The sequence below is a fragment of the Carettochelys insculpta genome, chromosome 30, assembly GCF_033958435.1.
Source record: "Carettochelys insculpta isolate YL-2023 chromosome 30, ASM3395843v1, whole genome shotgun sequence".
Lineage (NCBI taxonomy): Eukaryota > Metazoa > Chordata > Testudines > Carettochelyidae > Carettochelys > Carettochelys insculpta.
The window spans coordinates 11,955,084-11,982,563 of record NC_134166.1 but is presented as its reverse complement, the minus strand read 5'-3'; the positions used below and the strand labels follow the sequence as shown (position 1 = coordinate 11,982,563).

The window sequence follows — 27,480 nt, the reverse complement described above, 5'->3', positions numbered from 1 at the left end:
TGAAAGAACCCACTTTATTGAGGACAGAAAGAAATGCACCACAACTATCACACAACATTCTTCAAGATCTCTACGGTCAGTTGACAGAATTGGCAAAACTATTAGAATGGTGCCAGCTGGTGGCCAGCTAATAATATTACAAAAACCAATCATTCAAAAGCTCACCGTCACATGCACCTAGGTAACAGCTAGCACCACAGGACACATTGAAACAAAGCACCTACGGTGCTGGCTCTAAATCATGTACGTTCTCACTTGCTCATTGTTGGGCTCTCTGGTGCTCACGGTTCCCTCTCCTTTGTGCAGCTGTGCGTGCCATTCTGGAGTGTGCAAGTCTGCCCGGGCTCACAGGCGATGTTCTGACACGCAAGGTTGCTCCGAAGGGAGCAGGTGCAGGTCTCGGTGCAGTTGGCAGAAATCACGGTCTCCATTGACTGGGGAAAAGAACAGGAGTCACAGGTGAAGCACTAGTCTTTGGAATCCTGAGTCCTTGTCCAGTCTACCCAGGAGAGATAGCTCAGCGGTTTCAGCATTGGCCTGCTCAACCCATGATTATGAGCTCAGTCCTTGAAGGGGGGGGCATTTAAGGATTGGGGGCAAATAGGTTAATTTAAAAAAAAAGTGTGGGGCGGGGGTTGGTGCTTGGCCCTGCTAAGAGAGCAGGGGACTGGACTCAATGGTCTCCCAAGGTCCCTTCCAGCTCAATGAGATGTGTATCTTCATGCTCCTCCCAAAGCTGGTGAGAGAACCCAGGAGTCGTGTAGCTTTCCTGCAAGCCCAACCTCCTGAAAATGGGTAGTTACCAAGGCTCTTTGATGTAGCCTGTTGTACACCTGCTCAGGAAGGTCCTGGCTCTGAAGAACCAAACTATGTGGAACAGTTGATGTGCAGCTCCAAAGGGAGGTCAAAAAGGATTTTCTTTTAGCTCAACTCTCAAACTGGCAGTGAGGATGAGATTTAGGGAGATCAGCAGAGCTAGTGGTGCATTAGGAGGAGCATTTCCAGCAGATCTAGAGAAATTTTTATTCCCCTTTATTTGGCACCTGTGAAGCCACACCTAAAGTATTGTGTCCAGTTCTGGGCCCCTCAGTATAGAAAGTGTGTGTATCCAGTGGAGAGGGTCCAGTGGAGGGCAACAAAAATGATGAGGGGCCTGGAGCATGTGTCCTATGAGGAGAGGCTGAGGGATTTGGGCTTATTTAGTTTGCAGAAGAGAAGAGTGAGGGATGGTTTGATAGCAGCCTTCAACCTCCTGATGTGGGGCTCTAAAGAGGATGGACAGAGGCTGTTCTCAGTGGTGACGGTTGGCAGAACAAGGAGCAATGGTCTGAAGTTGCAGAGCGGGAGGTGTAGGTTGGATATTAGGAAAGACTATTTCCCCAGGAGGGAGGTGAAGCACTGGAATGTGTTACCTGGAGAGGTGGTGGAATCTCCATCCTTAGAGGTTTTTAATTCCTGTCTTGACAAAGCCCTGGCTGGGATGATTTAGTTGGGGTTGGTCCTGCTTTGGGCAGGGAGCTGGACTTGATGACCACCTGAGCTTCCTTCCAGCCCTAGGAGTCTATGATTCTATGAATGTTTTTTGAAGGAATAATTTATTTGCACAAAAATAATGCAGCATTGAGTGAGCTGAAACTCTTGGGAAATGTGGCGTGAGTTCAACATATTGTTCTGGCAAGAAAGAAAAATGGAAATATCTAATTTTAAGCTTTTTGAAAGCAGACGTTTTGACCTTTCCATTTGAAACACCATTTCAGGAGAAATTCACTTTTTTAAAGACTAAGAACATCCAAAGACTAAATGAAACTTTTTGTCCCACCCCAAATAATTGTTTCTTCGATTTTTCATTTTGGGATCAGAAAACAAAAGAAGTTTTCCTTTGATCTGAAACAATCCTCCCCACCCCCATTATTTTGTCGATTATTGACTCAGCTTTCATTGCCAGTCACCTACCTTGATGTATTTCCCGTATCTGAAGCATCCACAGCCATCTGGAAACACACAACTCTCTCCATCAAACAACATCCTGTTGTCACACTGGCAGCCCTCGAAGCATCTCTCTGTGCACTGGGGTGAACTGGACAGGCCGGCACAGGTGAAATCGCAGGAGTGAGTGCAGAGTTCGTAGTGACTCTTAGCTGGGCAGCTGACAGCTAGAATGTGAAACAAATGAGTTGGTGCAATCTGTGAAACAAACCTTGCCACAGACACTGTTATCGAGTTCCTCTCCATTCACCTTGGTTAAGTATGTGCCTGGGGAACAGCCTACTACTGGTGCCAGTTTTCCATTAAGAGATCCTTATTCCTGAAAGATTATAGTCGAAGGGAACAAACCATGCAGGCCACACCTGCAGAATGGAGGACTGTATCCTGAACAGCTGTGACTCTGAAAAGCATCTGGGGCCACAGTGGATGAGCAACTGGATGCAAACCTCCAGAGCAAGGCTGTGACAAAGATGCCTAAAGTATCTCCTGGATGTATAAATGGGGAGTAGTGATTTTACTTCTGTATAAAAAGGAAAAACTATCTCAATGGTGAAACTCTGAAATGGGTTATCTAGAGAGGTGGTAGAATCTCCTTCCCTAGAGGTCTTTAAGTCCTGGCTGGACAAAGCCCTGGCTGGGATGATTTAGTTGGGGTTGGCCCTGCTTTGAGTAGGAGGTTGGACTTCATGACCTCCTGAGGTCCCTTCCAAATATATGATTCTATGATTCTAAAACCTTGGTGGGACTGACACTGGCCCACTGCATCCAGCTCTGGCACCCACATCTTAAATTGCAGAAAAGAGCCTCCAAAGTTATTAGTCACCTGGAAAAAATGATGGGCAGTAAGAGATATAAGGAGCTCGGTTTGTTCAGCTCCTCAGAAGGTGGCCCTGATTCCAGGATCTAAATAATTCCAGGAAGAGAAAATAATAGGGACCAAAGGTCTCTCCAATCTAGCGGCAACGGGTAAAAGCCACAACAAGAGCTGGAAGCAAAAGCCAGACAAATTTCACAAAGAAGGCACAAATTTTTAACAATGGGGTTGTGCGAAGAGTAAATGTGGCCACCCCACAGGCAGACTCACACCTGGGACCTCTGGAACTTAGTGCAGAGCTAAAAGGCAGCTGGCACTCAACCAAAGGTGTGGGGGAGATTCCTTCTCTCCCTGTGTAAAGGGTCCAGGTGCCACTCCATGGGACAGTGACCCACCCCTAGGTGTGTGGGTTACATAAGCACTGGACAAATTCCCAAGGGATGCAGTGGGTCAGGACTGAAGGCCAACATATTCAGGCCAACACAAGATATATAGGTATAGGTATACCTCTGTATAGGTATAACTGGGTGAAATTTAAGGTCTTGTGATTGACAGGCAGACTAGAGGATTCAGAGGTCCCACCTGGCCTGGTCAAACCCTCCTTGCCCCAGGACCCAGTTATTTTATTGGTGGTAAAGACTGTGGATAGAGTCATTTCACTTCCACCTCAGCTCAGTTTGGCCCAGCACCTTCCCCCGCGTTCCCTGATCTGACATGTCATTTGCCAGGTGCCAAGTGACACACAAGGGCGACCAGTGGCACCCGTGTGAAAGGCAGCTGGGGGCTTTGCGCTACGAACTCACGGCAGAAGGAGGTCGTTCTCCAGGCTCTGATCTTGGCCCCGGCTGCCTGGCACGCGGCTGTGTAGCCCTGCAGGCTCTGGCAGAGGGTCTTGCCAGTCCCGTTGGTGGCACACATGTCATAGAGACAGTGTTTGAAGTAGTTGGTGGGGCTGACCAGCGAGTGACAGTCTCTGAAGGGGCCTGAGCTGGCGGTGATGAGGCCGCAGGATGTTTCATTCTGGTACAGTGCCGTCTGGGCAGCGCTACACGCTGGGCACCTGTCCTTGCAGCCCTCAGAGCAGGTGACACTATCAATGGGCACCTTCCAAATGGCCGCGAACTCATCCCCGCTCCGGGCCCTTTTCCCACTGGGGAGTGCGAGGTCATCGTTCTGGTTTCCATTAAAGTTGCCGCACAAGCCACAGACGTGTCCCCTGTAGGTGCTGGGGACGGATACCAGGAGGTAGGAGGCAGAATTGTACAGGACTTGGAGGCCAGAGGCAGATCGGAGAATGAGGTTGTTTCCCTCTTGGTTGATCACAAGTTCCCCCTCGTCCAAAGCCAGTGGGAGGGTGTAGTGCTCCCCATCCACCTGTGCCAATGAGAGGAAAAGTCACCTGCCTCTGTTGGGAACCTGACACTGATGTCCCGGCGCCGCACACCCAGAATTACAGATATTGTCAGAGACGCACTAGCATCAGCTGAGAACCACAAGCATCCAGGGAGTTATTTTGGATCCCTCTGGGCCATGATGCAGTGTTTCTGGATGGATAGTGGGGTCAGAATTGCTCTGGATTGACACTGGCATCAGTGGAGTTGTTCTGGGGTTACACCAGCATCAATGGGGTAACTCCAGATGTACACTGGTGTCAACAGTCATTGTAAATTTGCACAGAAGTCAACAGATTTACACTTGTACAGGTACGAGCAGAATCTGGCTTGGAATTTGGCCACGTCTACTTGAGAACTTACGTTGGCAAAACTTCTGTCGCTCAAAGATGTGAAAAAACATCCCCTGGGAGACATAGATTTTGCTTATCAGAACATAAGAACAGCCATAGTGGGTCAGACCAAAGGTCCGTCTAGCCCACTGCCCTGTCTTCCGATTGAGGCCAACGCATGATGACCCAGCGGGAGTGAACCGAACAGGTAATTGACAAGTGATCCCTCTCCTGTTGCCTATTCCCAGCCTGTGGCAGACAGAGGCTAGGGACACCCCCCTGCCCAGCCAGGCTAGCAGCCGTTGCTAGACTTGTCCTCCATGAATTTATCTACTGATTTTTGAACATCTGCTATCCCTGGCCTTCACAGGGTCCTCTGACAAGTTGTCCCACAGGCTGACTGTGCATTGTACGAAGAAGTACATTCTTTTGTCTGTTTTAAACCTGCTACCTATTAATTTCACTGGGTGACCCCTAGTTTTTGGGTTGTGAGAGGGAGTAAATAATTCTTTATTCACTTTCTCCACACTAACACTGGTGTGCACCGGGCATGGTCTGCAGGAGAGCATCTCTGCCAACACCGCTACTGCAGCCTGCTGAGCCAGCTTCACTACCCTGGCCACTTGGTACTGCTAGTAAGTTTAGCCAAGACCTTACAGGCACTTCCTGCCCTGCTGGGGCTTTGGGTAGTTGTAGATGTGGTCAGCGGAGTTGACCTGACTGACTTATCGGACTCTTTCATTTGCTTTCCATGTTCTGACCTGAATGAACTTGATTTAAGAACAGACATGAGAACATAAGAATGGCCAGACTGGGTCAGACCAAAGGTCCATCTAGCTCAGGATCCTGTCTGCTGACAAGTATCAGAGATGTAGCCGAGTTAGTCTGTATCCTCCAAAACAACAAGAAGTCCTGTGGCACCCTACAGACTAATAGATATTTCGGAGCCTAAGCTTTCCTGGGCAAAGACCTGCTTCGTCTTCGAAGCGGGTCTTTGCCCACGAAAGCTTATGCTCCAAAATATCTGTTAGCCTATAAGGTGCCCCAGGACTTCTTGTTGTGTCTGCTGACAGTGTCCAATACCAGGTGCCCCAGAGGAAGTGAACAGAACATGGAATCACGAAAGCGATCCTTCTCTTGACATCTATTTCCAACCTCTAATGAACAGAGGCTGGGGACACAATTCCTCCCCAGCCCGGCTAACAGCCATTGATGGACCGAACCTCCATGAATGTATGTAGTTCTCTTTTGAACCTTGTTAAAGTCTTGGTCTTCACAACCTCCTCCGGTGAGGAGTTCCCCAGGCCAACCGTATGCTGCGTGAAGAAAAGCTTCTTGCCGTTTGTTTTAAACCTGCTCCCCATTAATTTCATTGGGCGACCCCTAGTTCTTTTGTTAGGGGAACAAGTAAATAACTTTTCCTTAGTCACTTTCTTCACACCACTCATGATTTTATAGACCTCTGTCATATCCTACCTAAGTCTCCTTTTGTCTAAGCTGCAAAGTCCCAGCCTTTTAATCTTTCCTTATTACGGCACCTGTTCCAAACCCCTCATCATTTTTGTTGCCCTTTTCTGAACCTTTTCCAATGCCAGTCCAGCCGTCCCTTGAGTTACACGAGGGTTGGGTTCCCACGCACCCTCGTATAACAAAAATTTTGCGTAAGTTGCGGGGGCGGCTTTTTCCCCTGGCGGAACACATGTTCTGCAGCTGGGAAAGCAGCAGGAGCACCTGGAGCTCCTTCTGAAAGGTAAGTCCTGGGGTTACAGGGGGCAGTTGGGGAGAGATAAGCCTGGTGGTGAGTTGGGACCATGGGACAGGAGCAGCAGGGGGGTTAAGTCTGGGGGGGGTTAGACCTGCAGGGGAGTAGGGGGTGGTGAGCCAGAGCTGCGCATGCATGTGGGGGGTGGAGGGGCTGAGTTGGACCTGTGTGAGGGGGGTCTGAACTGGGTTGGGGGGGGTTGAGCAGAGCCACGTGCAGGGGGTGGGGGTGAGCTAGAGCCGAGCACAAGGGTGGTGAGCTGGGACGGGGGGGTTGAACCAGGGCTGCATGGTACCAGAAGCTGGTTGAGCCAGGGCCGGGGGTGTGGGGTTTTCAGTTGTGCTTAAGTCACAGTAAAGTGTAAGTGGAACTCGTGTATGTCGAGGATTTACTGTGTATCTTTTTTGAGATGAGGCGACCACATCTGTAGGCAGGATTCAGGATATGGGCGTATCGTGGATTTACACAGAGTCAATAAGATCTTCTCTGTCTTACCCTTTGTCCCTTCTTACTGATTCCTAACACCCTCTTTGCCTTTTTGACTCCTCCTGCACATGGAGTAGATGTTTTCAGAGAACTATCCACGACGACTGCACAATCTCTCTCCTCAGTGGTCACAGCTAAATTAGCCCCCATCGCGTCGTATGTATAGCTGGGATTTGAGAGCAGAGGCCCCAGGCTGCCCCCTGAGTGCTCAGAGCCCACAGTGAGTTTGCTGTGGCTAGCGAATCCAGCCCTGGGACTGGGTCAGTCATACATTAGGTCCCAGGTGCCAACAAGCTGTATCTGAAATGCAAACTTACCGTGACCCTCCACGTCCTGCCCCTCTCCATGGCGATGGTGTAACCCTGAGTGGAGACCACCACCCTCCTCATTTGAGCCAGGGGGCCCCAGCCAGCACTCTCCTTCTCCACCACCACAGAGAAGTTCACCAGCCTGGAGTCGCGGCTGCAGACCCTGGCTACAGTGTAGGTGCAATTGCTGTGTAGGTCAAAAGTATGTCCATCAAAGGTCAGGTAATGAGAGTAGCCGGTGATGGTGCATCTGCCTGCAGGGTGGCAGCCCAGGACTCCGCTCTCCACCCTGCACTCCTCACTGGCTCCGCAGGAGGCCTCCTGGCACTCCAGGATGCCGTGGTCTCGGCACCGGCACCGTTCCCGGCAGGAGGCGCTGGTGTAGAACTCCTCCCCCTTCCTGTAGTACCTGCCCTGGTGCACACAGCCGCACTGTGCCATGGGGACGCACTTATCTCCACTCAGGAGGAACCCGGCATCACAGAAACACCCTTCAGCACAGGGGGTGTCGCAGCCGTCCGGAGCCGATAGGCTGTGGCAGGTGGCAGGGCAGCCGCTCCCGCAGAGCTCGTAGTGGGAGTTGCGAGGGCAGGTGGGTCCTGCAGGAGAAGATTGGAGGGGACATGCAGATGGGAGTGAGAGAAAGCTGGTGAAATCACCGAGCATGTCCAAAAGAACCATGCTCATCCCCCCAAACAATTCCACGTCAACTGAAAGCATTGACTTTTTTTCTGCTGCTATTTTATCACATTTATTAATTAACACTTATTGCTTTATTAATATTTATTAATTGATGATAATTTATGCTTCCCAAACTGATCATTTTCAGAAGTGAATATGTTTTAACTGGGAAAATGCAGGGATCAAACCCTTCAGTGGAAGAGCAGGCTCTGCCCCTCAAGGATCCCCCATCTGCTTGAAGCCAAGTGAGGAGCGGATTGAGTAAGATAAGGAGGAAGGAGATTGTAACCAGTAAAAAGAATAAAAGGACAATCTAAGGGCAAAAGAGAAGTAAAAAGGGCAATTGCAAACTTCAAGCATGTAGTAAGAGGACAACAAAATCATCAAACATGAAGATGAAGGAAAATAAAGCTGGATGTGGCCAAGAATTTTTCACTGGCACATTTTTGCTATTGGAAAATGCTGTTTTGTTCAAATTGAAACTTCTTGTAGAAGCTCATGTCTTGATTCCTAAATACCTGCCTGGCTCTTACCAGTAGTCCCTGTAAAAATCAAGGGTAGCGTCACAGAAAGTGTCTATTACAGGTTAACCAGGAAGAAGAGGTGGAGGTGGCTTCTTCTAAAAGACTAACAAAATCACCCAAAGCACAGGACTTGCTAGTGATGGGTGACGTCAGCTACAAGATATCTGCTGGGAGATTAACACAGCAGGGTACAGGTTACCCAACATCATCTTGGAATGTAATGGAGACAGTTTTATTGTTTCAGAAGCTGGCGAAACTCACTGGGGGAAGCTGTCCTAGTTGTGATTTGGACAATTAGAGAGGAACTGGCTGAGAATCTGAATGTGGAAGGCAGTTTAGGTGAAAGTCCCAGTTTGATAATGTCTTGGCTGAGATAATTTAGTTAAGGTTGGTCCTGCTTTGGGCAGGGGGCTGGACTCGATGACCTCCTGAGGTCCCTTCCACCTTGAGGAACATATAATTCTAGGATTCTCTGAATGATCTGAAACTCAAAGAAGAGTCCTACGGAAGGTGCAAACTAGGTCAAACTATGAAGAATGCATATAAACAATTAATACGAGTATGCAGGGACAATATTAAAAAGGCCAAGGCACAAAATAAGATTAAACTAGCTCGAGGGTAACAAGCCCTATGGACAGAGATGAAGTGTTAGCTGTGGTGTATCTTGACTTTAGTACAGCTTTTGATACTGTCTTGCTTGATCTTCTCATAAACAAAACAGAGAAATGCAGCCTAGATGGAGCTGCTATCAGGCCTGTGCATAACTGGTTGGGATATTGTTCCCAGAGAGCAGGACATATCCAGTGGTGTCCTGCAGGGATCAGTTCTGGGTTTGGTTCTGTTCAATATCCTCATCAATAATTTAGACAATGGCAGAGAGAAGACACTTATAAAGTTTGCAGGAGATACCAAGATGGGAGGGATGGCAAGCACTTTACGTTTCAGTTCAAAATGATCTGAATAAGCTGGAGAAATGGTCTGAAGTAAGTATGGTACAACTCAATTCGGCTAAATGCAAAATACTCCACTCGGGAATGAGCAGTCAATGGTTTTCCTGCAAAAGAGGAAAAGGCTGCCTTGGAAAGGATACTGCAGAAAGGTTGCGGAGGTGGATCACAAGATAAAACAGGAGCCAAGGGTGTGACACTGTTGCAAAGACCATAAACATTGTTCTGGGATGTATTAGCAGGAGTGTTGCGACCAAGACGCAAGAAGTCAGTGTTCTGCTCTTCTCCACGCTGGGTAGGCCTCGACAGGAGTCTTGTGCCCACATGTGAGCACCATGCTGCAGGAAAGATGTGGAGCAACTGGAGAAGGTCCAGAGAAGAGCAAAAGAAATGATCAAAGGTCTAGCAAACGTGAGCTATGAGAGAAGACTGAAAAAAATAGGCTTGTTTAGTCTGGAGAAAGGAAGACAAAGAGGGGACGCGACAGTGGTTTTCAAGCACATAAAAGGTTGTGACAGGGAGGAGGGAGGAAAAAATTTCTTCTTAACCTCTGAGGACAGGATGCAAAGCAATGGGATTAAACTGCAGCAAGGGAAGTTTAGGATATTGGGATAAACTTCCTGTCCGGGTGGTGAAGCACTAGAAGCGCCACCAGCAGAGGTTTTTGAGAGCAGGTTAGACAAACACCCGTCAGGGATGGTTGAGCCCAGGGGTTCTCAGCTTCCTCATACCACAGCCTCCTTCAGAGAACAAAGTGAATCTAGGACCCCAGGAGGGAGACTGAACCCTAAGCTCCCTTGAGCCCTGTTGGACTAGGTGGGGGGCAAAAGCCTGAGCCCCACAGCTTAGGGCAGGGGAGGCAAAAACTGAAGCCCAAGGAAGGTTTGGGGCTCTGATGTTGGCTTTGGCCTCAGGACCAAGACTTGCAACCCCATCAAAACAAGGTTGTGACTCACCCTGGGGTCCTGACCCACAGCCTGAGACCCACTGATCTAGACAATACCTAATCCTACCAGGAGTTCAGTGACTGGACTAGATGACCTCTCAATTATTCTATGATTCTCTGAGCCCGCTCCCCTCGCACAGCTGGTGATGGAACCCAGGAGTCCTGGTTCTCCGCCACGCTGCTCTAATCTGTAGACTCCAGGCTCCTACCCACGAGACCCCAAACAGAGGCCGCTTTCGGGATCTTTGATGCCAACTTTTCTCTCCACCCTCACTTTGAGTTTGACCCAGAAGAAGAGACCAAGTTACCGCAGAATCTGTCAGCTCTCCAGGGCTTGATGGTCACCCCAGCAGCCTGGCAGGCTGCGGCGTAGCTGGCGAGGGTCTGGCACACAACGGCCTGCTGCCCCTTGAAGAAGCAATAGTCATAGATGCAGTCTTGGAAGTAGCCCTCAGGAGGCACCTCATGGTGGCACTCTTGGAAGGGTCCATCCCTGTCTAGGATCATGCCGCACTCCCCACGGATTCGCCGCTGGTGTCTCTGGATGGCGGCGAGGCTGGAACATTCCTGTGTCTCAGGTTCGGTACAACCCAGCGGCGTCTCCGCCTCCCGCCAGCTCCGCCCGAAGACCGTTGCACTGGGGGCCACCCTGCCATCCCTCATGGTCAGCTCGTCTACCCTGTCACCGTTGAAGTTCCCACAGAGACCGCACAGGGCGCCGCTGTAGGTGCTAGGGGCAGTGACAGTGACTTGGCTCTGCCAGTCGAAGGCAGCGGTGAGATGGAAGTCGGTCTGGATCGTTGCCTCCTGTCCTCTCAGAAACATGGAAATTCTGTCATCATTGGTCCTGTAGGGCAGGTTGATGAGCACGCCATTCACCTGTGAGCAATGGGCCAAGGACTGGTGAGGGCAGCAGAGTGACTTCCTAATGCAAGGCCCTAGGGGCCTTCTAGCAGCGACCACAGCCACTTCCGGGATGGGGAATGATTAACAGCCATGCTGGATAGTTGCCCAGCCACCTAGCATTGAATACAGCAGACCCCCAAGTTATGAGAGGATTGCATTCCTGGGCAACCTCGCATAACTCAATAGTGTGCAAGTCAGGGGGAGTTCGGAACCAGGCAGAAGCCTGGCTCCCGGCTCCCTTGGGCTTGCAGGAGCTGGGAAAGTGACCAGCACACCAGTGCTGGTCAGTTTCCTGGATCCCATAGCGGCAGGAAGCCGGAAGGAAGACATGGTGGCATGGCTGCCTGCCTGCCCAGCTTTCCCCAGCTGGGGGATCCAGGTGGGCAGACAGACATGGCATAATGGCTTCTCCCTGGCTTCCCCCAGCTGCGGGAGCTGGAGGCTGGAGCAGAGAGCTGGCGGAGGAGGGGTTCTCCCACCAGCCCCTGGAAACCCCAGGATTGTGACTTGTATTAATGCAAGTTAAGTGCAAGCTGAAATCATGTTCATCAGAGGTTTCCTGTGCAGCCACCCCTGGAGTGGGACATGTTTAACAGCTCTGCAGAATCACGTACCAAACACTGAAATGCTCAGGGCTATAACAACAAGCCACTTTTGAAGGCTACAAACAAAAAAGATCAACCAAAACAATTAAAGGTCTAGAAAAGATGAGCTAGGAAGGGAGATTGGGGGCGGGGTGGGGGTAGGGTTTGTTTGGTCTGAAGAAGAGAAGACCAGGATGGGCTGGGCTGCCGATATTTTAGCCGGTTAAAAGAACAAAATCGGGGAAATGATCATCACAGGCATTGCACAGTCACGTGCTTTTGGATTTTTGACTTACCAGAATTTTTGGTGGCACATGTTGACATCCCCCTCACTCTCATTTTTGAAAAAATCCTGCCTTGTGCAACTTGGCAATGTGAGCAGCACCAGAAAGCCCCACAACACGCACCCCAGCGAGAGGAAAGAACACAATCTAAAGCAAAAAGCCACCCTCTAGCCCCACTCTGACTCTTTAAACCCAGGGTTGTGAGTTCAATCCTTGAAGAGGCCATTTAGGGGTCTGGGGCAAAATAGAGAGGGGGGAAAAAAGAGAGAGATGGTGCTTGGTCCTGCCAAGAGGGCAGGGGACTGGACTCAATGGCTGCCTGAGGTCCTTTCCAGCTCTATGAGATGTGTGTGTCTTCTACTTTCCACCTCCCCTTAACATCCAAGATCAGGAGTTTGCTCCGTTCCTCCAAAAATGATGCCAAGTCACGGACAGTGGCTCTGATAAATTTTCATCTCTTATGGTAAATGTAAGAAGATCATGAAAATCTCTGTCGTTCAATAAGAGGTTAGCAGGTGGATAAGGCTTGCGGGAGAAAAAGTTTTGGGGCAGTTCTCTGATCTGTGTTGTACAAGAGATGGGCTTGTTTGACCAAACTGCTCCTTCCTGTCTTTGAAATCTCTGACCATGCAGACTAAATGAACACTATGGTTACAGTGATGACAGATGAATGCCTGACTAAGGGCTGGCTGCGGCTGACCCTTATGGCTAATCAAAACTTTCTGGACAAAACTATAATGTTGGTGCAAAATTGATTGGTTTTTTGAATGACTTTTTCCTGCAATACGTGCTGGCCACAAAAAAAAAAAAGATTTCTTTTTGCAGCAAAACTGAGTTTCCAACCCCCTCCACTCCCAGTTGTTTTGTGGTTGAAAACTTAAATATTCAATGAAACCCAAAATATTTTGATTCTGAAATGCCACCGGCTTACCTCATGGGACTCAAGCTTAGGTCTCCATTCTCCTTTTTCCAAAGCTGGCCTCTATCTCCCATGATGCCCTGAGGCCATGGACCCGCCATGATGAAGGGCCTTTGTTCACCATGAGTGGCGCCTGGAGTGCATTATGGGAGATGTAGTCTGTCTTGAAGGACTGTGGAGGAACCGAAACACTGCGAGGTGCTGCGGTGGCATTTCAGAATGGAAACATTTCAGTTTGGGGGCAGAATGTTTCAGATTTAGATTGTTTTTTTTTTTTCATTCTTGCTCCAAACTTGAAATTTTCCCTGCGGAATCTCCGTGGTCCCCCGTTTGGCACCCAGCTCCATTCATTGAGGACACATGCAGAAGGATGAAGAACAGGGTGATGACAAGCAAAGCCGGGAAAGAGGATGGCACAGGGAGGAAATCGGAGAGGACCTCAGCCCACAAGCTGTGCATACAATGCCAGGCAAAGCTGAAGCACTAATGAACGGGGACTGGGCAATGAAGAACTCACCAAAACTCTCCCTGGGTAGTCCCTGCTAAGTGTGATGTTCATGCCGTACACGCGGACCTCCACGGCTCTGGTGTAGGACACAGCTTGGAAGCCCTTGTTGGCGTTCTGCACCAGGACCTGGAAATCCACCAGCTCTTCCCGATCCTGGCACCGCCCGGCCAACTGATACTGGCAGCTGCCCTGGAAGTTGAACCTGTGCCCATCAAAGCTGGTATAGTGGGGGTCTCCGCTGGCTGTGCAGCTGGCATAGCTGGAGGGGTAGCAGTTTGGAGTGCCTTGCTTCACCCGGCACTGCTCCCCGGTCCGGCACCCTGCAGCCTCGCAGCTCGCCTGCCTGCTCTGCGGGTCGCACACGCAGCGCCTGGTGCAGGTGCCGTCCGCCCAGAATCGCTCTCTGGGGGCATACAGCCGCCCCTGAAACTGACAGCCACAGCTGGCCTGGGGAATGCATCTTCCAGCATCCAGCACGAAGCCCTCGTTGCACTGGCAGGTCTCCACACAGGGCAGGGAGCAGTTGTTAGAGGCCTGTTGGTCATCACAGGTGGCAGGACATGCAGAGCCGCAGGGCTGGTACTGGCTGTTCTCAGGGCAGGGCAGAGCTGTCAAAGGGAGGGGACATGTGGGTCACTGGGCATATCACAGTGTTCATCCTTGGCCAGCTTGGCACAGTGCCGAGGGAGCCCAGCTGGACTCTCTCCAGCAGAACAGCCTGTAGCAAAGCTCCCAGACCTCCCATGAGCTCCAACCCACAGACCTGCAGCTGGCAGAATCCCATCAGGTCCCATCTCCTGCAGCCCTTCAGCCAGGACAGGACCGTCCCCTGTGCTCTGTTCTCCAGGCCTTGTCTAGGTAGTGTTATATGTCCCAGCAGTAGGGTATTCTTGAGGAGAAGGTCCTAGCCCCATAGATCTCCTGCTTAGAACATGTGCCCTGCTGATTTCCCATCAGACCTAGGACTACACCACACCATCCCTTCCCCACCGTGTACTCACGGCACCCTGTGGGAGTCCTCCAGTCGGAGACGGCCACCCCTTCCCTCCAGCAGGCGTCAGTGTAGCTCGACAGTGCCTGGCACAGAATCTCCTTGCGGCCGTCGTTCATGCACAAGTCGTAGACACAGTTGGCTATGTAGATTTTGGGGTCGATCGTGGAGTGGCAACGGCTGAAGGGGCCACCTGCCTGTTTGGTGATCCAGCCACAGAAGGGCTCAGCCTTGTACCTGCTGACCAGCTCTGGGGAGCAGCTCTTGCACTGCCCGTGGCAGTCGTCCCAGCAGAACCTGTCCCCGTCCTCTACCTTCCAGCTCCTCCCGAACTCCACGGGGCTGGTAGCCAGCGTCCCGGCCGGAGTGGTGAAGTCATCCTCGGGGTTCCCATTGTAGTTGCCACACAGGCCGCACATGTTTTCCCAGAAGCTGCTGGAGATTTTCACCTCCAGGGAGGTGCCCCAGTTGTAGGAGACCCTCAGGGAGAAGTCGGTCTCGATGACCACGGCACCCCCATTCTGATACAGCCTCAGTTTCCCCTCAAGCAGAGAGATGGGAATGTGGGAGCGCTGGCCATTCACCTGGGGGAGTACAAATCAATTTTTACTCTTTGGGCTATTGAGACCCTGGGGTGACCAGCTCCACATGGGTTGATTAGGGCAGCTCCCACTTCAGCAGCCTTGCAGAGGCTCCCAGCGCCAGATGGAGTAGACCTTTCATGGGGGTTTACTCTGGGTGCTCCTCCCATTAGGACTCATGAATGAGACCACCCAGAACTCACCACTGCTTTTAGGTGAGAGGCTGGGGATGATGGATGAAGGGCGCCAGCTGAGCTCTGGAGGCAAGAGGTGAGCCCAGGGCTGGGATAGCCAGGGGCATTGACCATCTCTGGACTACAAGGAAATCCAAAACTCAAGCCTCCAGCCCTGTACCTCTTACCTGCACAACCCCCTGTGCGTATCTGTCCATCCAAAGGGTGACGTTGTAGACATGGACTGTCACAAAGGCAATGGAAGGGCCGCTGGTGCCGGGCTGCTTCTCGTTCTTGGCCTCAACGCTGAATGACGGCAGAGTGGGGTCCGAGCCGCAGGTCCTGGCGATGACGTAGGTGCAGGTGCCCGTAAAGTTGAAGGCTGTCCCGTCGAAGGTGTGATAACGCGGCTCGCCCTGCACCCGGCAGGTGGAGTTGGACTCGGCCACGCACGCCGGGCTGCAGTTCGTGACCCTGCATCTCTCCTTCTTCCTGCACGCCAGGGAGCTGCAGGAACGTAGGCTGTCTGGAGAGAGAGGTTTGCAGGCCACACAAAACCCCATGCCAGAGGTTAGAGTGGGACTGCATTGGGTCATTGACCCAAACATTTGCAGTGACCTCTTCTAGCAAAGGGAACTGCACAGAGCTCTGTGGTTCAGAAGCTTGTCTCTTCCACCAGCAAAAGTTGATCATATAGTCATAGACTCCTAGGGCTGGAAAAGAGCTCAGGAGCTCATTGAGTCCAGCCCCCTGCCCAAAGCAGGGTCAACCCCAACAAAATCATCCCAGACAGGACTTTGGGGGTGGAGATTCCACCACCTCTCTAGGCAACACACTCCAGTGTCTTACCACCCTCCTGGTGGGATCGTGTTTCCTAATATCTGACCTGTGGCAGCTAGAGGGTGAGGCTGAAGCTGAGTATGATGGCAGTTGTGCTTAGTATCAGTCAGGCTAAGAAGGGGTTGATTAGTGAGAAAGGCCTAAGAATCTGTAATTCCCTGGGTGGGTCTGGCTTCTGGCACTGACCTTCATCCTTAGGTGCCTAAGTACCTTTGGAAACAGGGTCTGGGTTCTCTCGGGAGGGCGCCAGGGCCCCCTAAGCCTGGATCGGGGTCAGCCCATGTGCCCCTTCCAGCCACCGACAGATCAGTCAGACTCAGGGTCAGCAAGCACCAGGGGTGCGGGTCATAGGGCTGGTGCAAGCCTCGTCATGCTGCAGTGTGGCTGCATCTCCAGGTGCAGACCTGAGTCGGATGGTCGGTGCCGTGCAGTGCAGACCCCTGCTAACCCACCCATGAGAGCCGTGCAGAGGTGGAAGTGAGCCGGTGCGCCCTGGTGCTGTGCTCTGGGAAGAAGCCGGCCAGCAGGGGTGCTTGGCTGCAACTGCTCCCAGCCTGGCTCCTGGAGCACTCCTGCAGTCTGCCTTGCTCAGCAGTGGGCTGGGGGCGCACACATCCCTCACTGCCCTGGGCTGTCCCAGCCCCAAGCCCTCCCACCCAAGACTCCATCTAGGGAGGGCCAGGATGCTACAGCCACGCATACCCAGGTCTCGGCTGCGCTGCCATGCCCCTGAACACCAGGGAGCGAGGGGAAAGTGCACTGCGGGTGTGCCTTCCTCTCTCCCCCAGCTACTGAGAGGACGGGCAGGGGAGCACTTCAAGTGAGCTGTGCACATTTTCCTCACTCCCTGGTGGGCAGGGGAAGGGGACGAACAGCAGCACTGCAGTATGTGTGGCTGCAGCCCTCCCCGCCCTCCCCACATTTTTCCCTAACCCCCCCACTCACCTGTATAGGCACCCAGGCCCCTGTCCAGAGCCCCCACACCCTTGGCCCTGAGCCCTACCTCTGGCACCTCCCAATCCCCTGCCTGGAGCCTCCCACACCCTCCAGCTCCGAGCCCCTCCTCTCCCCTCCTCACCGCCAGCCAGCTCCTGCACCCCCAGCTCCCTGCCCTGAGCCCCTCCTCACCCCCATGCTCCTGCCCTGACTCCTACATCCCCCATATCCCCACCCCCTCCCCACTGTAATCCCGTCATGAGCCCCCCAGCCTGCTCTCCCACACTTACATTTCTTACAGACACTGTTGTATTGCACTTCCCCAACTCCCTGCCCTTGAACGCCCCTGCCCTTCGGTAGGGATGTGTCACAACGGTACCTATGAGAAACTTAAGTTACTTTCACTCCTGGCTCCATGCCCAGCAACTGCACACCCAGGTTTACAACACAAGGCAGATGCTCAGGCATCGGCTCGGTAACACTGAGTCTGCAAGCTGGGATCCCAAAGACCCAGGTTTATGGTGCAGTGTAGACAGACACTCATCCTGGGCAACAATCCTTCACTCTCACAGACCTTGGGAGGGAGGCCTGTCCTCACCTACAGACAGCCTGCGAACCTGAAACAAACCTTCACCAGCAACTATAGACCACAACACAGTAACTCTAAACCTGGAACCAAGCCCTGCAACAAACCTCGCTGCCAGCTCTGCTCACTTATCTACACCAGCGATATCATCACAGGGCCTAACATCAACCACACCTTCAAGGGCTCTTTCACCTGCACATCTACTGATATAATATATGCCATCATGTGCCAGCAATGCACCACTGCAATTTACATTGGCCAAACTGGACAGTCTCTCCGTAAAAGAATAAATGGACATAAATCAGGCATCAGGAACGGCAATATACAAAAACCTGTAGGAGAACACGTCAATCACCCTGGACACTCTAACAGATTTAAAGTAGCCGTTCTACAAGAACAACAACAAAAACGATGGAGAGAGAAATCTCCGAGCTGCAATTCATTTGCAAATTTGGCTCCATCAACCAAGGATTAAACAAAGACTGGGAGTGGCTGGCCCCTTACAAAAGCAGTTTTTCTGCTCTTGATGTTCACACATACCCATTACAATCTGACAATGGGCCACATCCCCCGTGACTGATCCAACTTGTTTTCTCCCCTCTTGATGTATACTACCGATAATAGGCCATTTCGACCCTGACTGAATAGACCTTACCAGCTCCGGCCCTCCCCTTTACTGAGACCCCCCTCTTTAAATCCTCCTCTGACCTCCCTCCACCCCTGCCAGCTCATGCATCTGATGAAGCCGGTCTTTGCCCATGAAAGCCTATACTCAAAATATCTGTTAGTCTGTAAGGTGCTGCAGGACTCATTGTTTTTGATGGACACTCTGTGTCTCAAGTCCTCAGCTAGGCAGAGAAAGAACGATGCAGCCCAAGAATGCTTTGGAGTTTGGTTTAAAGTTAGTTCCCTGGTCTGTCCTGACATAGGAAGCTGACACCGGGTGATGCTGCTGATAAAGCTTTAACTTTCTCTGGCTCAGTGCTTGCTGTTATTAAATAACTGCTGTCTGCCCCCAGCCCAATCTGTTGCAACTGTGGACATTTAAGTTAATAAAAAGTGAGAAAGAAATGTTGAAACCCAGTATTTTGTGTTCCTGTGAACATTTAAACCAATAAAAAATGCATAAAATAAACTTCTGTATTATCTGTCAACATTATAAACCAATAAATGCTGAATTCTGCCAAGTCTAGACCTAATACAGCCATTAAAATAGTCTATTTATCTGGCACTGGTGAGGCCATGTGTGGAGTATTCTGTCCAGTTCTGGGCCCCACATTACAAAAAGAATGTGGATGCTACAAAAATGATCAGTGGGCTGGAACACGTGACCTATGAGACAAGGCTGAGGGATTTGGGCTCATTTAATCTACAGAAGAGAAGCCTGAAGGGTGATTGGATAGCAGCCTTCAATTTCTTGAAGTGGGGCTCTAAAGCAGGCGTGTCCAACCCGTGGCCCGCGGGCCACATACGGCCCTGGACAGCTAGTAATGCGGCCCCACAAGATCGTAAACTTTTAACATTATTATGTGATTTATATACATTAACTATATTATATATTTTATATGCGGCCCAAGACAATTCCTCTTCACTCAGTGTGGCCCAGGCAAGCCAAAAGGTTGGACACCCATGCTCTAAAGAGTATGGGGAGAGGCTGTTTTCACTAGTGACGGACGGCAGAATGAGGAGAAATGGTCTGAAGTTACAGAGTGGGAGGAGTAGGTTGGATATTAGGAAAAACTATTTCACCAGGAGGGCGGTGAAGCACTGGAATGTGTTACCTAGAGAGGTGGTGGAATCTCCATTCCTGGAGGTTTTTAAGTCCCAGCTTGACAAAGTCCTAGCTGGGATGATTTAGTTGCGGTTGATCCTGCTTTTAACAAGGTGTTGGATGCAATGACCTCCTGAGGTCTCTTCCAGCCCTAAGATTCTATTTTATTGAAAAACCCCATGGAGGTCAGCTGCTCCACACACAATGAAACATTTGCTCTTCTATTCTAGATCAAAGTGTGACTGTTTGCCTTGCCAGGAAACAGGCTGACACTGTGTCAGAATGTTTCCTCCCAGCACAGACAGGAGCCATTTCGATCGAAGGAACGAGATAAGATGTTTCAGTCTGTACTCAACAGCAGACTTCCTATTTTTTCCCTTCCAACTCCCGCAAAATTGTCACCTGTTTGGTGCCTTACAGAAACAGAGACTCCTATCTGGAAAAGAAGTCCACAGATGCTCACATCTCTACTGTGTAACATCGGCTCTTGCAGTCCTTTTTCAAAATGACATATGGAAATAGAAATGGAATATTCCAGGTATTATATTGTGACATATTACACATTCTTACCCTGGGGATGTCTGGAAATAACATAAACATAAAATGCAAAGAACCCTACAAGAAATGGCAATATGAACATTTCATTTGGAAGCCAAGTTTTGCATCGCTCCAACTGCTAGTCAATACCTCTTCCAGAGCAATCCTAAGGCCTTGTCTGTATTAGCGCAGGCCGTTGACCTACGTTACACTACTTCAGTTACGTGAATAACGTAGCTCAAGTCAACCTTCTTAGGTCTGAACAAAAAGCAGTCAAGTAGCACTTTAAAGACTAGCAAAATGGTTTATTAGGTGAGCTTTCGTGGGACAGACCCACTTTTTAGGTCTGCTTATTGTGATGTCTTTACCATGCTAAGTCAACAGCGGGTGCTCTTTTCTTGTTATTGTGGCATACTGGAGTCAACAGGAGAGCGCTCGCTTGTTGATTTATCATGTCTGTACTAGACATCATGAATCAACCCTGGCTGGATCGATTGCGGTCCATCGATCCAGCAGATAGTGAAAACATGCTACTAGATGCCTCTCTGCTATCATGGTGTCCGGAGGGATTGAACTTAGCCCCTCAGTTCTTATAGCAGAAAGTCCCTGCTCTATTCTCCGTGCTTGAGCTATGACCTTCTTCTTGTCCTCACTGCAGAAACATGAGACTAAGTCACAGGCTGTGGGCATGCCCCTGCTAAGGGAAGGGTGCAGCAGAAGCACAACCAGGTGAAGACCGACGTCTTCAGTTCACTGGCAGTTCCAAAAACATCAGAAAAAGAGCTGGTTTGGATTGAACCGAACGTGCCATTTCTTTGGAATTTTTGGCAGACAGAGAAAGTCCATGTTGTGTGGCATGAAAATGTTTTCTTCAACCCTAAATGTTTTATTTCTGGGTGGTTTTACAGGGCTAAATTCACCAGCCAGGAGGCCCTGCCCCTATTACAAGCTTCAGCCTAGGGCTTTTGGCTGTCCCATGGGAGATCCAGGAGAAAGTCACTGCTGTGAAAGAAATAAGAGCCTACCTGCCAGCCCATAGGGCATTTGGGGGCAGTGGTGGCCCAGTGAAGCCTGTGAAAGGTGTTCCACTTGGTATATAATACTCAACCAGCCATGGGGGCAGCAAGAGAGAGAACGGTTCATAGACCCCAAAGTCCGATGGGATCATTTGGGCTTCTGACCTTCCAGTCTGACTTCCTGTATCACACTGGCCAGAGACATGACCCCAAAAAAATTCCTAGAGCAGAGCTGTTAGAAAAACAGTCAGTTTTTGGTTAAAAATGGCCAGTGATGACAAATCATCCATGACCTGTTAAAGAGCAGGAGGTGTAGGTTGGATATTAGGAAAAAATATTTCTCTAGGATGGACAAGTGACCAGCAAGGGTGGCTGGCGGATGGCAGGGGTGGCCGGTGGGAGCCGCAGATGAGCAGATGGCAGGTGATTTTGGCCAGCCGGGGCAAGCGATATACCAGTGAACTTTGGGTTTGTATGGACCAGACCATGCTGTGAGATGTACACCCTAGAAGTGCGGGGGTGCAAGTAAGACTCAGCTTAGCAGACTCTGTGGACAGTACCTTGCTTAATGGGGTTCTCCTTTCCCTTGTTTAGTAATATTGTATGTGTCACTGTGCAAGTTTATGTTAAGCTACTCTTATTAAACACACTTTGTCTAGCTTGGACTCGGTGCAGGTGAGAGGGGAAGAACTGCCCTTACAGGCTTCCAGCAGGTGGGGTGAGATTGTCCCAGGTTACTGGGTGGGGGCTGGAGCCGGTTAGGTTGCATTATTGATGGAATCTCATATGAACTGAACCCGGACTTCTGGTGGTCACCTGCCATTGATAGAAGGGCTACATTATAGACTGTGATTGAGTTACCTCTGAGCTGCCTCTTTGTTGAGCTAAGTAGATGGAGTTCCCTGAGGCTATCATGTTAGGACAGGTTTTCTAATCCTTTAATCACTCACCCGGCTCTGTTCCCAGACTGCCCCAGGCCAGCCAGGTGGTGAGCGTGCTTGGAATTAGAATCTGGTTCATGGAACTGCTCCAACTGGTAGGATTAAGACAGTCCCCCAACACCAGCTCAGCCTGTGCCTGGGGGCGGGGTGGGGTGGTTAGGAGATTCACTTCTGCATAGCACAAACCAGGGTTAAATCCCTCCACTGACTGGGAGATGTCTCACCCGTCCCAGGGCAGCACCATAACCCCTGAGCTCCAGCTGTCACATGGATGGTTTCAAAGTCCCCCTTGTGAACCTCACCCACAAGTGATTTATCTGTTGAATTTTGGACTGGTTTTGGGCTAACCCATACCTGCGTTTTTCATCAAACAAGACATTTGCCTAGAAACTCGCCCCCCGCCTCCCCAGAAGGTGCAAGGATAGACGGGAGAGATTGGACTTACCACACATGCAGAGACCCTGCGAGCCATATCCTGTGTACTTTGCGGAGATCCCAATGCTCAGCACCCCGAAAGCGGAGGTGGGGCTCACCAGGTCATCGGACTTGACCCCTTCACCCAAGTCATACTCTGCCCAGCAGAAATCTGTGCCCCAGATCGGTTGCCATTGGACACTGCCAAGTGCTTGGCCACCCATTGTGATCTCATCAGCTTTGTTGCTCCTTGCAATAATCAGGGCATAGTTCTGGAAACCCTTTATCCCCTCCAGGTGGTAGGAACTGCAGTAGCTTGTGATGGGAGGGATGAGAATGATGAAGGGGTCATACGTGAAGTCCTTTTTGCTATTGCCTGTGCAGAAGAAGACAACTTGGATTCCAGCGCTGGAGGTGATGTACAAAGGTTTGGAGCGTGTGATTTCAAGGACCATCACCTCTCCAGCCGCCATGTCCTCCCTGAAGAGTTCTCTTCCCCAGAGATAGCTCAGTTGGCTCGTCTGAGAGGCTACGACATACACCAAGTCATATTTGGGTTGGAAAGACAAGGGTGGGACAACGAAGGTGGTGCCCCAGCTGGAGACAGGCAGGAGCTGCTCGACTATGTGATCGCAGGAGCTGTGTTTGGCAGTGCAGCTATGGCCGCTCAGGACGGCCACGGGTTTCCATGACACGATCCTAGAGCCGGATAAGTCCTCCCGGCTTTGGAACTGGGCAGCTTCGAAAGCCAGGAGGAAAACGGTGAGCTTACTTCCTGCTGCGTACTTGACCCCTCGGAAAGTCACGGAGCCTTTCAGCAGGATGCTGATGGTGGTGGGGTCATGCCCAGCCACCACAGCAAACTCCTTGTAAGCATCATTCTCCTTGCCGCTCGGCGTGATGGCGTAATACAGCCTGCCCAGGCTCTGCACAGGGTACACCACCGTGGTTTCTAATGTGTATGGCTTGTAACTGAGGGACAAGACAGTGATGTCTTTATCGGCACAGATCAACACAGTGCTGTTGAACGTCCCGCTGCCCACCATCTCCACCGAAGGTGGCAAATGCATCGTCACTGTCTGCCCTTGCCCCACCATGAGCTCTCTCCGGAAACTGGAGTTGGGCACAGTGACGGTGACCCAGGTGTCGTTGGAAAAGCCGGTAATGAACAGCTGGAAGTCTGAATCTTTGGCCTTGCCATTGTTCTCCATGAATATGGTGATGAACTCCCGGCCAAGGAGGCTGGGCTCGCTGAGGCCTGCAAAGACTACATGCAGCAAAGACAAGCTAAACCAATTCCACACAGTACCAGAGCACATGATGTGCCAACAGCATTTAGTAGACAAAAGTCTCATACTATCTAATCTACCTCATATCTGGATCATCAGGACAACTTTCTAAGGGCTTTGGCTGGGTTCTCCATGACTTTCCCTTTGTAAACCGGAGCTGGGTAGGGGAATGGAGGAGAGGCTGAGGGATTTGGGCTTATGTAGTTCACGGAAGAGAAGAGCGAGGTGGGATTTGATAGCAGCCTTCAACTATCTGAAGGGCCTTATAAGAGGCTGGAGGGAGGCTATTTTTAGTGGTGACAGATGACAGAACACGGAGCAATGGTCTCAAGTTGCAGTGGAAGAGGTCTAGGTTGGATATCAGGAAAAAAACTGTTTCACTAGAGGAACCGAAAGATCAACACGGTGGCGGTTGATCTTCTGGGGTTCTGTTTACCTCGCCAAGTGGGGACCGTGATAAACTGAATGATTGTAGCTCCACGTTGACCCTGGTTCTCCTCAGATTTGTGAGGAGTAAGGGAAGTCAATAGGAGAGTTTCTCTCCTAGACCTCCCACTGTGGGGATGGCAGGAAAAATCAGTTCAGGATATGTCGACTCCAGCTAAGCAATTCATCTAGCTGGCATTGTGTATCTTAAGATTTACTTTTTGCCCATAGTGTAGACCTGGCCTAGGAGACTGGTGAAGCTCTAGAATCTCCATCCCCAGAGGTTTTTGAGTCCGAGCTTGACAAAGCCCTGACTGAGATGATTTAATTGGGGTTGGTTCTGCTTTCAGCAGGGGGTTGTAATCCATGTTCTCCTGAGGTGTCTTCCAACCCCCTGGTTCTCTGACTCTATCAAGCACGCCCAAAGGGAGTTCTGAAGGGATTGGTACATGTTCATCAATGACCTAGAATTAAATGATCATGGCCGAAAATATTTGCAGATGACACAAAGTTTGGTGGAAGGATAAAGAAGGGTGAGGGTGGAGCCATTACTCAGCACCACCTGGGTCGCCTGGTAAGCTGGGCCCTTTCAGAGAAAATGGGTTTGAATATCCCTCAGTGCCAAGTTCTCTCTCGAGGCAGAAGGAACACAAGCCAGTGAGCTGGGATGGGGATGGTACTCAGGGAAGCCGTGGCTCTGAGGAGGACGGAGGGCCCATACTGGACAGCCAGGTGATGTAAGCTGCTGGGGCTGCTGCTGTTCTTGGCTGTATAACCAGGGGAAGAGTGAGCAGACATGGAGGAGCGACTCCACCTCTGCTGAACACGGGTGGAAATAAGCAGCAGCACAAACTTGCAAGGACAGTACTTCTGGGACTATGTCTGCACAGCCAGGAGGAGCTGGCGGCTGGCCAGTGCTAAGCGCCTTGGGCAGCAGGGCTCAGGCTGCAGGACTGCTTCACTGCATGTAAACTTCCAGCCTTGGCCTGGGCCCCTCCCACCCCTCCCACCCCACAGCAACAGGGCTCAGGGATTTCCTCTGACCTGAGCTATATGGGAGCTTGGAGTCTATGGCCCCTTTTGGCCTTAAACTGTGTGAATCGCTAAATCCCCTTGTCTTTCAGCAGAGCAAACTCCCATCCCCCCCGCCCTGCTCCCCAGACCCACAGCCCCGAGCAGCTGGGTGGGAAATTGGCAAAGTCACTGTCACTCAAGCATTGCCTACCATCCCTCTGTGTGTGTGTGTGTGTGTGTGTCCTGCTGCCCCTGCTGGTGTCACAGGCCCTACTCTGCTTGTGTCCCTCCTGGAAGGGATGGCCTTGGCTCTGTGCGTGTGTGTGTGTGTGTGTGTGTGTGTGTGAGAGAGACAACTCCTGTTGGAGGAGATGGACCCTGAGAGTGTGTGTGTGTGTGTGCGTGCACGCCTTCTGGAGAGGACCAGCTCTGCTCTGTGTGTGTGTGTGTGTGTGTGTGTGTGTGTGTGTGTGTGAGACAACCCTGAGATGGACCCTGATGTGTGCATGTCCCTGATGCCCCCTGTCGGAAGGGACAAGCCCTGATCTGCATGTGTGGGCAGAGGAGGGGGCAGCCACGGAGAGAGCCGAGGCAGCAGGCACGGTGCTCACGCCCACGCGCACGCAGCAGCACAACAGAACCTACCAGCAGGGGGCAGCGTTCCCTCTCTCAAGCACACGCACCCGTGTCTGAGCCCCTCCGCAGCGTGTGGCGCTCACCTCCTGCTGCCCCACGGCTGTGTGACAGAACCTCCCAGCAGGGGGCAGTGTTTGCTTTCTCACATGCACACACATGCCCGTCTGATCAGTGTTTGTTCTCTCGCACACCCACGCACGGCTGACCCCTCCCCAGCAGGCGAGACAGGGCTGAGGGGTGGCTTGCTGCTCCCATCGCCGTGACAGACAACGAATTCCAGGAGCACTGGGAGGTTTCTCTCCTGCCAGGCATGTTGGGTGCCCAGTGACACTGGTGCAAACTGGGTGTGCAAAACAGCCACCTCAAAGCCCTCCATTCACACTGCCAGGAGCAGCTGTGTGGGGCAAAGGGAGAAGACCACATCCCCTAGGGCCCATGAAAGTCACAGTGTTCCTGAGCCAGCACCAAACAACTAGGCCTGGTGGAGGGTCGGGGCGGGGGTTGTATTCCCTTCCTTGAGGAGCTGGGCTTGTTACTGACGTGTCATTGGCAGAACCAGCTCTAACCACTGCACCCCATTCCCCTCCCAGAGCCAGGCACAGAACCCAGGAGTCCTGGCTCCCAGCCCCCCTGCTCTAACCACTGCACCCCATTCCCCTCCCAGAGCCAGGCACAGAACACGAGAGTCCTGCCTCCAGGTTAGACCTTGCTCCTCACAGCTCTCCTGGGATGGGAAAGCCATTTCCCCCCTAGCTCTGGTGCGATGCCCCGTTGGTGGCTGAGGATTATGCCCAGAGACTGGGGGCAGGGGAGGGGCATCTTCTTGAGCAGTGACACCCACGTCACACCCCTGACCCTGGGCTTCTCCTGCCCCACATGTTCCACTCACCCCCCAGCAGCGCCAGCCAGGCCCAGAGCAGCAGCCTCGTCCTCATCGCCATGGCTGCAAAACAAGGGATGGGGAGAGAGTTAATTTGGGGAGTGAGGGCCCAGACTGCCAATTCTGGGCCCCCGGGGGGGGCACTCGGGGGCCTCCTGCATCCCCAGGAGTTGAGGAGCTCCTGGGACTGGTGAGGAGGACACCAGGAGACCCACTCTAAGGGTAGGTGCCCCAGCAAACCCCAACGCTTCCTGAGCTGGTCTGCTGTGAGGCACCACACAGTGTTGAGTGGGGAGTGTTGAGTTAGGACCCCTGGGTTCTATCCCCAGCTCTGGATGGAGAGGGGAGCACATGGGTGGAGGCCAGAAATCCTGCTGGCCCCTCTGATTCTCTGGTGACTGCTACCTACGTCCCTAAAATCCTGTGCATCCCTCCCCTCCTGCATCCCCTCACCCTTCTATGGCACAGTCTAGGCAGCACTCACTGTTCTCGGCCTCCCACCCCTCATTCAGGGACCTCCCCTGGGGGTTCTGGGCATCCCTCATCCCCCCCAGAGCTTGCCCAGACAGCTGTGTACCCAACGAGGCCAGTAAGTGAGGCGCCAGACTGGGCAGCCTCAGCTGACTGGGGTTAGCCTCTGTTCTTTCCCTCAGCAGCGCCTGTCTCTGCCCTGCCTGTGGTACCGCTCATCTCTGCACAGCGCCCAGGTGGTGACATGCTGCCTACCTCTGCTCTCTCTCCCCGACTCTGCACCTGTTGCTGCTGGCTGGGGCAGCCCCTTGGACTCTCCTGGAGCTCAGAGAACTGGGGCAGGGGGAGGGGTGCAGCGTGCCAGGCTCCCAGCCTGCTGAGAGGCAGCCCAGGGTCAGCTGGTGGGGTCAGAAGCAAAGAGAGAATTGGACTTACCGCTTCTGTGCACCTGGCTGGCCCAGAACAGGAGCCTGCGGGTTTTATATAGCCAGGGAAACCCGGCCCATGTCTTACCGTGCCACTTGTGAGCAAGGTATTAGTCACAGCTTCCTGGAGCGCTGGGACCTGCAGGGCATGTGTCTGCTGCAGCTGCCCAGCCTG

General features: G+C 51.8%; 1 protein-coding gene across 1 annotated transcript; it reads right to left on the bottom strand.

Moving 5' to 3' along the window:
- LOC142004027 (IgGFc-binding protein-like) lies at positions 1 to 27,480 on the bottom strand. The gene is made up of 11 exons (XM_074981448.1): positions 27,394 to 27,480; positions 26,419 to 26,472; positions 22,196 to 23,431; positions 15,312 to 15,649; positions 14,380 to 14,953; positions 13,388 to 13,986; positions 10,486 to 11,056; positions 7,089 to 7,678; positions 3,604 to 4,174; positions 1,954 to 2,153; positions 1 to 434 (listed from the first exon to the last, which is right to left on the bottom strand). The coding sequence occupies exons 2-11, from the start codon at positions 26,468 to 26,470 to the stop codon at positions 282 to 284; spliced, it is 4,884 nt and encodes a 1,627-aa protein (XP_074837549.1). The 5' UTR covers positions 26,471 to 26,472; positions 27,394 to 27,480; the 3' UTR covers positions 1 to 281.